At 45.1% G+C, this 13765-nt stretch overlaps 1 protein-coding gene across 3 annotated transcripts in view; it reads left to right on the top strand.

The window, feature by feature from the left end:
- The window catches only part of LOC121279700 (granule associated Rac and RHOG effector protein 1-like), a 214588-nt gene extending 204134 nt beyond the window's left edge, over positions 1–10454 (top strand). For 2 of the 3 annotated variants that reach the window (XM_041190944.1, XM_041190942.1), the window contains 5 exons: positions 1213–2282; positions 3833–3998; positions 5401–5532; positions 7453–7531; positions 8654–10454. In XM_041190944.1, coding sequence (XP_041046878.1) covers positions 1213–2282; positions 3833–3998; positions 5401–5532; positions 7453–7531; positions 8654–9010 — 1804 coding nt within the window. In that variant the 3' untranslated portion in view covers positions 9011–10454. The remainder of the gene's footprint in view (positions 1–1212; positions 2283–3832; positions 3999–5400; positions 5533–7452; positions 7532–8653) is intronic. The other variant, XM_041190943.1, reaches the window with a different exon arrangement.
- Positions 10455–13765: the final 3311 nt, after the last annotated feature.

Raw genomic sequence — 13765 nt, 5'->3', positions numbered from 1 at the left:
GAACATGGCAGATAGAATATAATGTGGAAAAATGTGAAGTTATCCACTTTGGTTGGAAAAACAGAAATGCAGAGATTGGGAAGTGTTGATGTCCAAAGGGACCTGGGGTCTCTGAAAGCTGACATATAGGTACAGCAAGCCATTAGGAAGACAAATTGTATGTTGGCCTTTATTGCAAGAGGATTTGAGTCCAGGAGTAAATAAGTCTCGCTGCAATTGTACATAGCCTTGGTTAGACCACACTTGGAGTATTGTATACAGTTTGGGTCCCCTTATCTAAGGAAGGATATGGTTGCCGTACAGGGAGTGTAATGCAGGTTCAGCAGACTAATCCCTGGGATGGCGGGATTGTCCTATGAGGAGACTGAGACTATTTTCTTTAGAGTTTAGAAGAATGAGGGGTGAACTCATTGAAGCATACAAAATTATTACAGGGCTCAACAGCGTCGATCCAGGAAGGTTGTTTCCCCTGGGCGGGGGGGGATACAGTTTCAGAATAAGGACAGGCCATTTAGGACTGAGATGAGGAGGAATTTCTTCACTGAGGGTAGTGAATCTTTGGAAATCTCTACCCCATCAATCATTGAGTATATTCAAGACTAGATCGATAGATTTCCAGATATTAAAGTTACAAAGGGGTATGGGGATAGTGCGGGATAGAAGATCAACCATGATTTATTTGAATGGCGGAGCAGGCTCAGGGGCCAAATGGCGGCCACCTCCTGTTTCCTAAATTTCTATATTCCTTGTGCCTGTTTATTCTCCTTTTTTCTACTGCTTTTAAAATATCTGTTTCACTTATTAAATCTAGTCATGCAGTCAGCAGCCTTAAAACCCTTTGTGTTTCCCCTCTGACTTCTAAATCCAACCACTTAATCTTGTATCTCTGTCCTCTTCTTGATGTCCTCCAATCACTGACAACAGAAAAGCACCTGATGTGTGACTCAAATTCATTCTTGCTGTTCGCTTCAGTAGCCCACTCACAACCTATTCCATAATCCTGCTGTAGCTTGAGTGAAAATGTCCACCTCCTCCCTTCCTGATTTTTTTTTTGGTTTTCACTGTTCTTGTTACTATTTCACTAGCCCATAGAAATAATGTTTTCTTATTCATGTTCCAGCTCTCTCCCAATTTTTCTTAAGTTTCTTTCACCTTTGAATCCATATAAAAAAATGTTGGATAGTAAATGGCTATTTTTGTCCAATGTCGCAGGGAGCAAGTTTTACCAAGCATTCAGATCCAGCTAAGACGGGAGTGCACCGACTTTGGGACTCATGTGGATCTTCCCACAGGGAATGGGACCATCATCAAGTCCTCCGGTGGCCTGCAGAAGACTTTTGCGAAGCTTACCTCTCGTTTCACAAAGCGAAATTCCTGCAGCAGCAGCAACACCACGAGTAACAGCAGCGGCGGTGGTGGTGGTGGGAGCTTCTCGATCCCAAGCACGCCCTCCAAGAGCGGTTTCTCCATTAACAACTCTGAGGAAGAACGGAAAGCCAAGCTGCCCAACCACTCAGACCTGAGGCTGCAGAGCATTCTGAACATTGGAAGTTTCCCGAAGACCATCGATGCACAGGAACCCTCCCGAGGCACATCCAACCCGATGGTCAATGGTTTCTCTATGGACAAAAGAGAGATCTTCTTTAAAGGGGATGATGGGAAGGATGATCAAGGCATCAAGTTGCCAAGTGACCAGGAAATGCAAGATGTTATCGACTTCCTCTCTGGGTTCAACATGGGAAAATCCCAAAAAGCATCGCCTCTCATTAACAGAAGGAATTCGACCACAGTGCCAGAGCAGAAGTCAGCTACCCTGCAGCAACCACAGACTGTACCACACACTCCATTGCCGAATTCCCATCAGGTCTTACAGCGCCAGCAGCAGCATCAGCACCAGCAACAGCAGCAACAATTGCAATATTACCAGCACCTCCTCCAACCCATTGGGCAACAACCACCGCCAGCACGTCCACAGACTCCTCGAGCCCCTGGGAAATGGCCAAACAGCTCATCTCAGCAGACATCACAGAGTCCGGGAGCGGGATTGTCTCCAATTGGGTCCATGAGCCAATGGAGCAATATCGCTGTGCACTCTGACTTGAGTTCGGACTTATACAGCCTGGGTCTCGTCGGCAATTACATGGACAATATCATGGACAATGTCATGTCTGACATGTTGGGGCCGAAAGTGGCTAACACCAGGAATAACACGTGGCCCAATCGGGTCCAGAGTGACGGAGTGTTTGGAATGCTGGGAGACATTCTGCCTTTTGATCCTGCAGGTAAAGTATTTCCAAGTGGTTTTCCACACCTCTGCTTTATTTTAAAAGGCCTCGGCCACTGTCAGCCGTGAGACTCCATGTGCTGAAGGTCCCAGATTTGATGCAAACTCCTAAATTAGCTGTTGGGACAGCAGTGAGCCTGTGAAAACATAGACTTGGTGTCTTAGGTGTGCGATATTGATGAGTTTCCACCTGACCCTGTATGAGGCAATGCACCTTCAGGATTAGATAAGAAAGCATTATGTCTGTTTGACACAGAGAAAATTGGAGGGATTACAACCATAGGGAGCTTCTCTCCTTAGTGTTCCTGGTAAGGTGTTTGCATGTATCATACTTTAAAAGTTGCAAGTACTTGCTGAGCCTATTTGTCTGGAGAGTTTAGTGTAACTTCATGCTGGTAGATCAACAATCGACATGGTCTTTGCTCTGAGGCAGCTGCAAAGGAAAATGACAGAAACCTTCTTACACAAGCCTTTATCGACCTTACAAAGTCTTTTGACCTGATCTTCGAAGGACATTTTTCTAAATGCTGTAGAGTTGGGTGCCCCTCAGTCCTGTTCCATCTGATCTGATCCTTCCATAATGCTACAATCCAGATCGATAGTGATTGATATGACAGCTTTGAAATCTATAATGAAGAGTGTGTTTTGGTGTCAATACGTCATCAGGTAGAGGAGCACTTCAGCGTGGCAGCACATGGTGTTTCAGAACACCAAATAGGATATTGTTTGTGACTGATTGGAGACATTCAAGCATGGCATGCTAGGAAAGATGGGTACAGAGTTGAGAGGTAATAAGAACTTTGGAGAAGAAAGGGAGGCTGGAGATATGGTGGTAATTTGTAATGATAGAGGGGCCAAGAACAGACATTTCCTCGGATTGGGGGTGGCATGTTGGTGATGACCCTAGATTTGAAAGGAAGGTAGGGGGCATTTATCACGGGGTGGGGGGGCAGGAATGAAGTTAGCAATTCAGTGGGAATATGGTTGAGGAAGCAGGAGATGGTTTCATGGACAAGCTGATCTTGGAGAGGGCATGAGGGAAGATGGAAGAAAATCAACAGTTAGATGTGAGTTCTACTGCCATCCTGACCAATGAGCTAGCTGAGCATATTGAACCTGGGTGGTGCAGCTTTTCTCCTCGCTCCTTTATCATTTTCAGAGGAGTTGTGACACCTTCTCTGGACTGTACCCTAGGAGCTGGCTATCATTAACCACCAGAGAGCAATGAATAAAGGAAGGAAAAGGCAAGGAGCTGTCTAACGTTGATCTTTGTTAGTTCCTGTTCCTCTGATTAATGTGACTGTTTGCTTTTATGGGGCTGTTGTGTATAATTTTGAAATGTAATCTGACAATTTATCCTGTCAACAAAGATGATTATGGACAGGTGACTGGTGGTAAATTAATTTGTTGTCAGTGTGGTAGATTATTCAGCCGAGTGGATTAAACAGAAGGGAATAGTCTCGGGAACAGCTGAATATGTCAATAACTCAAGCTGCCACGGGGCTTCCCTCCCTCCCTCTCTCTCTCTCTCTCTCTCTCTCTCTCTAGTTGGTTCAGACCCAGAGTTTGCCCGGTACGTGGCTGGCGTTAGTCAGGCTATGCAGCAGAAGCGACAAGCACAACACGTCCGGCGGCACAGCACCGCGAGGACCAACTGGCCCATCCCCGACGAGCCTCACAGGACGTGGCAGCCATCTGAGTGTTTCACTGAGGGGTAGGTGCAAGAGCTCTTAAACACACATGGCCAGAGTAAAATGATGATGCAGTAGAATCAAGCATAAGGTGTATCTTACTCTGCACATATGAGCATTAGTGGAAAGATTACAGGGGAAGTGTGTGCGCGTGCATGAGTATGAGAGAGAATGGGGCAAGGGTTAGGGTGGGAATTGCAGGGTGCAGTGCATTTTTGTGTGTTTATAGGGTGGTGAGTGCGTCTCCTGGGGTCGTGCCATGGGGAGGATGGGCTGGGGGGGTGTCACAGGGGCGGGAAGGGCAGGCATGTGCGCTAGTGGAGAGGAGAGACGGGGAGGGGGGGATGTGTCGGATGGAGGGCAGACGGTGTGGTGCACACGTATATGCCTTGCAGCAGTGTGTGTAGCTTGTGGCAATGCCATGGGGTTGTAGGGTGTGTGTGTGTCCAAGAGAGTGTCTGAACACTTGTGGTTTTGTTCTCGCTGCCACTTTGTGACCCATTTATTAAGTGTGCTCGTCCAGGTCTATTGAACCAGTGACCAGTTTTAACCTCTCTCTAATGCAGTGATTAATTTCTTAAATCGAGAGACTATCGCTATTATTTCTGCCACCTCCTGAATCTATGCCTCCCCGCCATATATCCATCCTGTGCCTGGGTGAGGTTGGCAGTTTGCCTTCCATGTGATTAGAGTAATCATTCAGCGAGGGAGGGGTTGATGTGGCCATCTCCCACACGGGGTGGGCGGTGACAAGCTGCAGACCTCCGGTGACGAGACGGAGAGGTTCCAGGGACAGACGAGGTCCTACTGCCCTCAATCTCAGCGTACCTTAATCTATCACTCAACAGTCCCATGTTGTCTCGAGGAATGCACCCGTGTCACAGGGTCCCAGGACGGTTAATGCATGTGGAGTTGATGTTTTCCCTTGAAGACTGTGGTGGGGAGATTTTTCAACTGGCGGTGACAATAGGGGGACTGCAGTTGGCTCCTGTATCCCCAGGATTAAGGAGGGAGAAAAATGGATTCTTATTCCTGATTGCTGTTCAGTGACCTCTGAGTGGGAGCTGGGTGAGTGCCAGATGAGAACAAATCAGGCTTGGCTGTGAACCCTCTTAAAATTTGATTGAATAGCTGCCCATCATTTACCAGCTTCAGTACGAAGAGCGCAGGACGTGCCGCTTTGAATCACAACTTCAGGAGTGGGAAGAATTAAAACTAATGCTCTCCTCCCTCCCAGATGGGATTGAAATTCCTAATGCACAATGTAGCTCGTGTGTTAGCTGTGTGTGTTTTGAATAATTTTCTCCCCATCCTCCTTGACTGCAGGAGCATTGGTAAAATAAAGGCTTGGACTTGTGGAGTTGATTTGGTCTCTCTCTCTCTCTTCCCCACCAACCCCCCAATTCCCCACCCTGTATTTTACAGGGATATGATGAGCTGGTCTGGGACCCAGGGAGACTCTGCCAGCTCTAGCGATGAGGCTTCTTCTGCTAATGGAGACAGTTTATTCTCCATGTTCTCAGGGCCTGATCTTGTTGCTGCTGTCAAACAGAGAAGGTAAGAAGTAAATTTAGTGACTGACTCGATTGAAAACATGATAACATTTTGGGCAGAAGACTGTTTAGCCCAAAGGGTGTCCAACCTCACCAATTGTGGGCCACTTCGGTTATAACATGGAAGTCAAAGAAATGGCATGAAATTTAAATCCTTGCCCCCATTAATTCCCAGACATAGTGAATTGCTGAGACTTGCATCTCAGAGTTCTGATTTAGGATCTAACCATTAATGATGGCTGTGTGCTGATGTTTATTTCCAAACCTCCAGGAATACATCCTGTTTCCTTTTGGGTTTAGGAACCCGTAATCAGATCCCTCCGCTTTACTCTGTTCAATTATTTTTTGCCTTTCTTGTCATATGGAGACCAATATGAATTACTCAACAAATGGCCAGATCCAATTTTACCATCGCCTTAGACTCACAAGCTGCAGCTCCAGCTACACGTTACTAACGTTAAATGAAACCTTTCATTTTCATCCTTTATCTGAGATCAAAGACAGTGGTAACGATAACAACAATTCAGTGTCTTTAACCTAAAATGATCACTAACAGTGTTAACGAGTTATCCCCAATCACTGACAGTATTGGCAAGTTATCCCTGATCACTAACAGTGTGAACGAGTTATCCCCGATCACTAACAGTGTGAACGAGTTATGCCCGAGCACTAACAGTGTGAACGAGTTATCCCCGAGCACTAACAGTGTGAACGAGTTATCCCCGATCACTAACAGTGTGAACGAGTTATCCCCGATCACTAACAGCGTGAACGAGTTATCCTCGATCACTAACAGTGTGAATGAGTTATCCACACCCGCCAGATCTCTCCTGTGGATTAATTCAAGCATATTGTTTAATATGTAATCCTCACTCTCACTCTGACCTGACCTCGTGACTCCACCACCTCCCTGTTCGTTGAATGGTGCGTGACCATTTGAGAATCATACAAGAAGATAAAGGGGTAATTTATACCCTGAGAAAGGAGTAGATGGTTAGAAATTGATATTGTAGTCAGAAATGGTGCTCCCATTATTGCACAGCTGTTTAATCCCTGACCATCCTGCTCTGTATATCACAACTGCTGTATAATAACGCTCCTTATTTAAATTAAATTCCTGTTCTACTTTAAAGTACTTGAAAATCCCCGTTCTTTTATTCTGATCCCTGACCTTTGTTTTGTGATTATTGGATAAATAATACTTAAATGTATGCAGCGTCATTTCAGGCTGAAATACACTTTTGAAGTGCAGTGCCTGTTGAATAGATAAACAGGACAGACATTCTGTTGCAGCAACCTGCTGTGTGTTGAATGACCAGTTAAACTGGTCTTTGATGATGTTGGATGTGGGCGGAATGTTGATCGGGTCACTGAGAGAACTGCTTGCTCTTTGAATGATGCTGGGGACATGTAACATCCACCAAGCAATAGGCTGACAACACTCCTTCAGTACTGCACTGAAGTTTCTCTGTTATGAGCTTGTAGGTGTCAGCATTGGCTCAGTGGGTAACACCCTCACCTCTGAGTCATGCGTTCAAATCCCAGTCCAGAGATTTGAGTATAGAATCCAGGCTGATACTACCATTGTCATAATGATGGAGTGCTGCACTGTCAGAGGTGCCATCTTTCAGATGAGACACTAAGCTGAGGCCACATCTGCCCTTTCAGGTGGATCACATTGCTATTTGTAGGATATTACTATGCGCAGATTGACTGCCACATTTCCTATATTACAACAGCACTGCATGTCAGAGGGTACTTCCATTGACCGTAGAACACTTTGAGATGTCCTTAAGTTGTGAATGGTGCTGTAGAAATGGTTCCGTCTCTCTTTTTCTTGCTCTCTCACTGACACACTTGAATGAGAGGGGCCCACTGTGTGTATACTTGTCCAGCAAGTCACCTTTACTGTTCTGTTCTGCAGAAAGCACAGCAGTGGTGATCAAGAGACTGCTAATCTACCGTCTCCTCCTGTTTTACCCACACCAGATGATCTTTGCCAGGTATGAACATAAATCATCTTTCTCCTGTCTTTAAAGTTTTATGTTTTACAAATGTGTAAAAATATACCGTGTAGACTATTCGGTTCCCTGAGCCTGCTCCAATATTCATGTAGCCCATCTTCTGCCTCAACTCCACTTTCCTGCGTGCCCCTCAAACCCCTTGATTCCCTGGGAGATCAAAAGTCTGTCTAACCCAACCTTATATATACTCAACAATGGAGCATTCATAACCCTCTGGGGTAGATAATTCCAAACTTTCACAATCTTCTGAGTGAAGAAGTTTCTCCTCATCTCAGTCCTAAATGATCGACCCCATGTTCTAGATTCCCCAGCCAGGGGAAATAACCTCTGTGTCTATCCTGTCAAGCCCCTTCAGAACCTTGTACGTTTCGATGAGATCTCCCTGATTGTTTAAACTCCAGAGAGTATAGGCCCAATTTACTCAGCCTCTCCTTGCAGGACAACCCCCTTGTTCCTGGGACCAATCTAGTGAACCTTCACTGTACCGCCTCCAATGCAAGCTTTTCCTTCCTTAGATATGGAGACCAAAATTGCAGCTACGGAGTCATCAAAACCCTGTACAAATGTAGCAAAACTTCCTTATTCTTGTATTCCAATCCTCTTGCCGCAAGGGCAAAAGTAAAATACTGCGGATGCAGGATATCTGAAATTTAAAGAGAAAATGCTGTAAAATCTCAGCAGCTCGGGCAGCATCTGTGGTGAGAGAGGAGTAGAGTTAATGTTTCTGCTGTGGATCCAGGTCTGTTCTCCCCACACCCTAAGCGTTTGCAACATTTTTCATTTTTACTTTGGATTTGTATCAGTACTTGACCTAAAACAAAGATTTTGCTCTCTGGGGACTTCACTTTGCTGAAACTCCAGTGCTTTAGAAAGCAGACAAGCCAGTGCAGATGCTGAGACTGTGGTACTGTTGATGGAAGTTACTGCTAATGTGGACCGCTTTTCCTGTGATTTGTTACCATACCTTTTGTCGGGGCCTGTTTATTTAACTAAGTTCTATTCAATTTCCTCTCAGCCCCTATAAATCCCCCCTTGCCTAGGTTGTTTTTTGTGGCAGGGTTCTGCTGTGCTGTACCTCGCTATTACACTAATTTGTGATAGTTTCTTATGCAGGATAACAAAACCAAGACTTGGCCTCCGAAGGCTCCCTGGCAGCACTCGACATCCCTCACCAACACAATGCCCAATCCTGGCACCTCCCTGTATCAGATGACAAACCCGGTCAGCCGATGGAATGACTCCATGCAGATTCTCCAGTCACCTGTGTGGTCGACAGCCAGTGACAGCTCTCCTTCCACAGGAATCTCTTCCAACTTTTCCTTCACACAGCAACAACAACAACAACAGTCCCAACAGCAGCAGCAGCAGCAAGCTTCCCAGCACAAAACAATGAACAAGGGCTTCAAATCCTATCCCGTCAAGCAGGAACGGAGACAGTCCTATCTCCACCAATACTGAGTGTTTGGAAGTGACTTTTAAGAAGGGTTCTGTATTCTAGTGAATAGTCACACGATTTTTAAATGCTGTGAGTGAGGTAGCCCTGCCACATAATTGTCTTGATTAACCCTTGTTGGTGTGTTCTGCACTTTCCAACTGCTGGTTGGAAGCAATCCACAAGGATACAGGTTGTCGTATCTGTCTGATTGTCGGACCACCCTCTAGTAGTGCTGCCAGCGGGGCAATGCTGTCCATTCACGATGGCACAGTCAGACCGACTCAGTGTGCGACTTTATCTGCTCCCTTGCTGCCTTCAGCCGGTGTTTCGAGATTTTGTGCTCCAAACCAGGTCACTGGCTAATGGACTGCTGTTTGCACCCAAGCCCAGCTGTCAGGGCCTCCATGACCAGGGAGCCAGATGCATTCGGAGGGATGCACAGAGCTGTCTGTATTACGTTAGCCACCAGCCATCTAACGGAGGGAGTGGGAGAGAGTTCAATTACATGAAGCTGCCAGTGTTACACATTTGCTGAACACAACTAGATCAAGGTTTAAAAAGAAACACGTTGCAGCCTTTCTGACTCCTGGTCTGAATACCTGACATTTCTGCCATCATCTGATTCCCAGATGCAGTGACTGTGGGTGCAGTCTATACCCTTGGACCCTCTTAAACCAGTAGGCGTGATGAAAGCATAAAATCATTGCAACGTGTTCCCTAGGCCTCCACTGATAGAATAAAATAAGCAAAATGTCCATTTTATAACAAGGGCACTTGGGGTAAGTGCTGTTAACTCTCGCTGCAGCATTTGGACTGCTCATTAGGATACATTTCCTTTAAAGAGTAGCTTAATCTTTGTAATGTCGTGGTGTAGTTGCTGGTTTAATGTACTGAAGTTTTGAGTTTTTCCACTTTCTCAATTTTGAGCTATATGGCCCGTCTATTTTGTAAAGCTGACTGACCACACAGTGCGAGAGGTTAAATGTCCCTGTGCACTAACCTTGTTATCCGTGGGGTATGGGGGGAACTGAATTGATGGTAATACCTTGCACCCACTTCTAAGACTCTCTTACCAAGGGCAGTGAAGTGAGCACTGTATCGACTATGCTCGAATACAGTTGTATCAATGAAATAGGGGGAAATAAAAAGTTAAACTAAAAATCATTATTTAAATATAAGAGCTGCTCAAACTGTTTTATAGTTTGTATCAAGAAAAAACATTTAAAAAAAAAAAATCATCTATATAATTTTTTGTACCTTTTTTTATTTTTATAAATGAACCAGTGACGTTTTTGGGAGGGAGTCTTGTAGTCATTGCGAAACGTGACAGACAGACTGTATCCCCACACCCCGAAGGTGTGAGCTTCAGTTACAGCGACCATCCTCGGCTGACCACCACGCACTCGCTCAGATGACTACTGGTTGGCAGGGGCATTGAATTGGTCAGCTGTTTCATTCTGGGCGTTGGGGGGGCGGGTGGGGGGAGAGGGGTAAATAAAAAGCCTAGACACCTGGCACAAACTTGCCTTGTCGGGTAAACTTTTTTATGAAGTACCATCCGCCACTCAAAATAATCTCTGTCACACTCTTATATAATCTCTCACTCAATCTTTGAAACTGGCTCGCTCGCTCTCTCGCATGCTCTCTATCTATCTGTCTTTCTCTCATGTTCACTCTCCATCTATCTCTCGCTTGCTCACTCTCTTTCGCGCTCACGCTCTATCTCTCTCACGCGCTTTCTCTCTCGCTCCCTCCCTCCCTCCCCAACCCCTCTCACTCGCTGTTATGCTCCATCTCTTTCTATCTCTCTCTTCTATGAATGCTCCACAAAAGGTCAAGGGTGGAAGTTATATTCTTTTAAGCTGACCTAGCACCCAGCCAATGAAATACACAGCCTTACAGTTCCCGAATTCTGCCTTTTTGACCAGTGTGGCACTGTACAGCTCTTGGATTGAAACATTCCGCAGTCTGATCTCAGCTGTCTCTCCTCTCCAAGCTTTTGCTGTTTCATTTCACCTGTCAGTGAGATGCTCATTTAGAGTGATTGGGTGCCCTTTGCGACCCCAGAACCTGCTCTCCCTCGTCAGTCGCGTGGTCTTTCTCCAGCCCCCACCATGGGCAATCTTCTGTGCCTGACCTGCCCCCCTCCCCACCCCACCCCACCCCTGCAGGGTGTAATGGGGCTGAGTGGGTAGCTGGTTGGAGACGAAGGGAGCAGGGTTGGCTTGTGTTGGTTGAAAAGACACCTCCCGCAGATCCAAATTCAGCAGTAAAAATTTAAAATGTAGAAACACGATGAAGATATATAAACATCCGTAAGGAAGATGATATTGACACTTTGGGTTTATACCCTTTCACCGAGGATTTGAAGCCAGATTTAGAGCTGCTTTAGATAGTACATTGAGGCTGTTACCTGACAAAGAGAATGTGGAAAATCTTTGTTAAAAACCTTACATGCACTTTCTGCTACCTTTTTTTTCCATTGTAAATTTGTCCTTCAACACCTATAATGGGAATTGCCTATGTAAACTTGTCACACTGTAACTACACCTCCTGTGGAAACATTACCAATGGTGACGATGGGACTGTAATTACAGCCTGACGAGATTACTGTTCCCATTATAATTGTTGACCCTAGGAATTAATAATGGAAATATATAAAAAATAAGGACAGTATGACTGTGAAATGGGGTCTGACTTATACCTACATACCTCGGTCACGTCTGACCGCAGTCTAATTATCCCCATTCCTCTCACCCTGATTCACATGAAGGCAGCAGTTGTGGTCTTGGTTCTTTGGATGCAGTGCCACAGAGAGTCAGCTTTTTTTTAAAACTTAAAAGATTTTCTGGTTTTTAAAAATAAAAATTGCATCTCTCAGATACTGGACAAATGAGACTTTTTGTGCTGATGGTAGGATTGAAAACAATGTTTTGAAGTGCTTCTGCAGTTTCCTGTTTGTAAAAGCGAATTCACACATTGCTAGTGTCTCACTGTTGATATATTGTAACTGCATTCACTGCCCTACAGTTAATCCTGCTGGTGCCCCTCCTCTTGTTCAAAACTTGATCTTGTAACAGACATCACACGAAGCTCGGGGCGAGGGTACTTGATTCAGTTTTTATTTGTTTGTGGAATGGGGTGTCACTGGCTAGGCCAGCATTTATTGCCCATCACTAATTGCCCTTGGGAACTGAGTGGCTTGCTTGACCATTTCAGAGGGCATTTAAGAGTCAACCACATTGTTGTGGGTCTGGAGTCACATGTAGGCCAGACCAGGTAAGGACAGCAGATTTCCTTCCCTAAAGGACATTAGTGAACCAGATGGGGCTTTACAACAATTGTCAATGGTTTCATGGTCCAGATTTTTTTATTGAACTCAAATTTCACCATATGCCATTTTGGGATTTGCACCTTGGTCCCCAAAACATTATCCTGGCTCTCTGGATTACTAGCCCAGTGACAATCCCACTATGCCACTATAGTTTTGGATGGGGATGGGGATGGGGCGGAGGGCAGTGGGATTGGCTGTGCTTGGCGGAATAATTTCACGAGATCTTGCAGAAGTTTCGCGATTTCAGCAACAGTTTGAGCTGAAGGTTGATTTAATTAAAAGTGTGCAGTCAACCCATAACTGCTGTTCCCACCCATTAATGCAATGTTTTCTTCAAGTTTTGAAAAGGTTACATTCATGTAGCATGGCTGAAGCCCTGCTGGTGAGCTGGGTGAAATGTGTGGTTTTATCTGCCCCCTGAACTGTGAAACCATTTGAGTCATGTGAGGTGTGTCTATCCTTCAAACTCCAATCTACCGGCACCTGACAAGCTGCCAGCCATGAAGAATTGCTTGCTTTAAATTTTATTCTTAACACACGCATACCCAGGCAATGTTTTGAAAATGAAACATCATAAAGAAATTGGGGTGACCAGCATTTAGTATTCACGCTTGATGATGTCCTTACACTTGTCCCTTTTTTTGCCTTCTACTCCTTGATTTCCTTGGCCGATCACCCACCCGGTAACTGACCAATAAGTTTTTAATGTCACAATCGTAGTATAGTTGGAAAACTGCTTGGCTATTTCCTTCTCTCTCTCTCTCTCTCTCTCTCTCTCACCATCCCCCACTGGGGAAGTGTCAGGCCCTCTCAGCACCGCTCAGTGTTGCCATTTCTGATCCTGGAAGATTTTTCAGATGACCAACTATCCCATCTAGTCAAACAACACTGTTTCCCACATTTTCCAATATGTTTATAACTAGCAAATAGTAAAACACATCCATTTATTTTAACACATGTTTCTCTTTCTCCCACCCCACCCCCCCCCCCCCCCCCCCCCCCCACCGGGCTTTTAATCACAGCAGTGTACAGGAGATTAATTCCTGTGGATTGAGACAATCCTGGAGGGTTTTTGGCAAACCTAAATGCAGAGCTCTGACAAGTTATGCCTCTACCTTCAAGACCTCTTGAGGCAATTATGTGCCAATGATAGAAGCATATTGTTTGGAAGTTACACCTTCCTCAGCCCAGAATCCTTCAGCAGTGACTGTGTGAGAGAGAACAGGGAGAGGACATTTGAAAGTGGAACCCAATCTGCAACGAAGGTAGCAGAAAAGGGTCCAACGTAGACCTGTCGAGTTAGTTTTGATAATTCTTTTACACTATTTTAAAGTTGTCATTTCTGATTGGCTTGCATTGTGTTAAATGATTTGACTCTTCCAATTGGAAAGACTAACAGATCTCCATTCACTTAAAAAAAAAACTTAATATTTGTGTAAATGCA

The sequence above is a fragment of the Carcharodon carcharias genome, chromosome 7 (assembly GCF_017639515.1).
Source record: "Carcharodon carcharias isolate sCarCar2 chromosome 7, sCarCar2.pri, whole genome shotgun sequence".
Taxonomy (NCBI): Eukaryota; Metazoa; Chordata; class Chondrichthyes; order Lamniformes; family Lamnidae; genus Carcharodon; species Carcharodon carcharias.
This window is presented reverse-complemented; position numbering and strand designations above follow the sequence as displayed.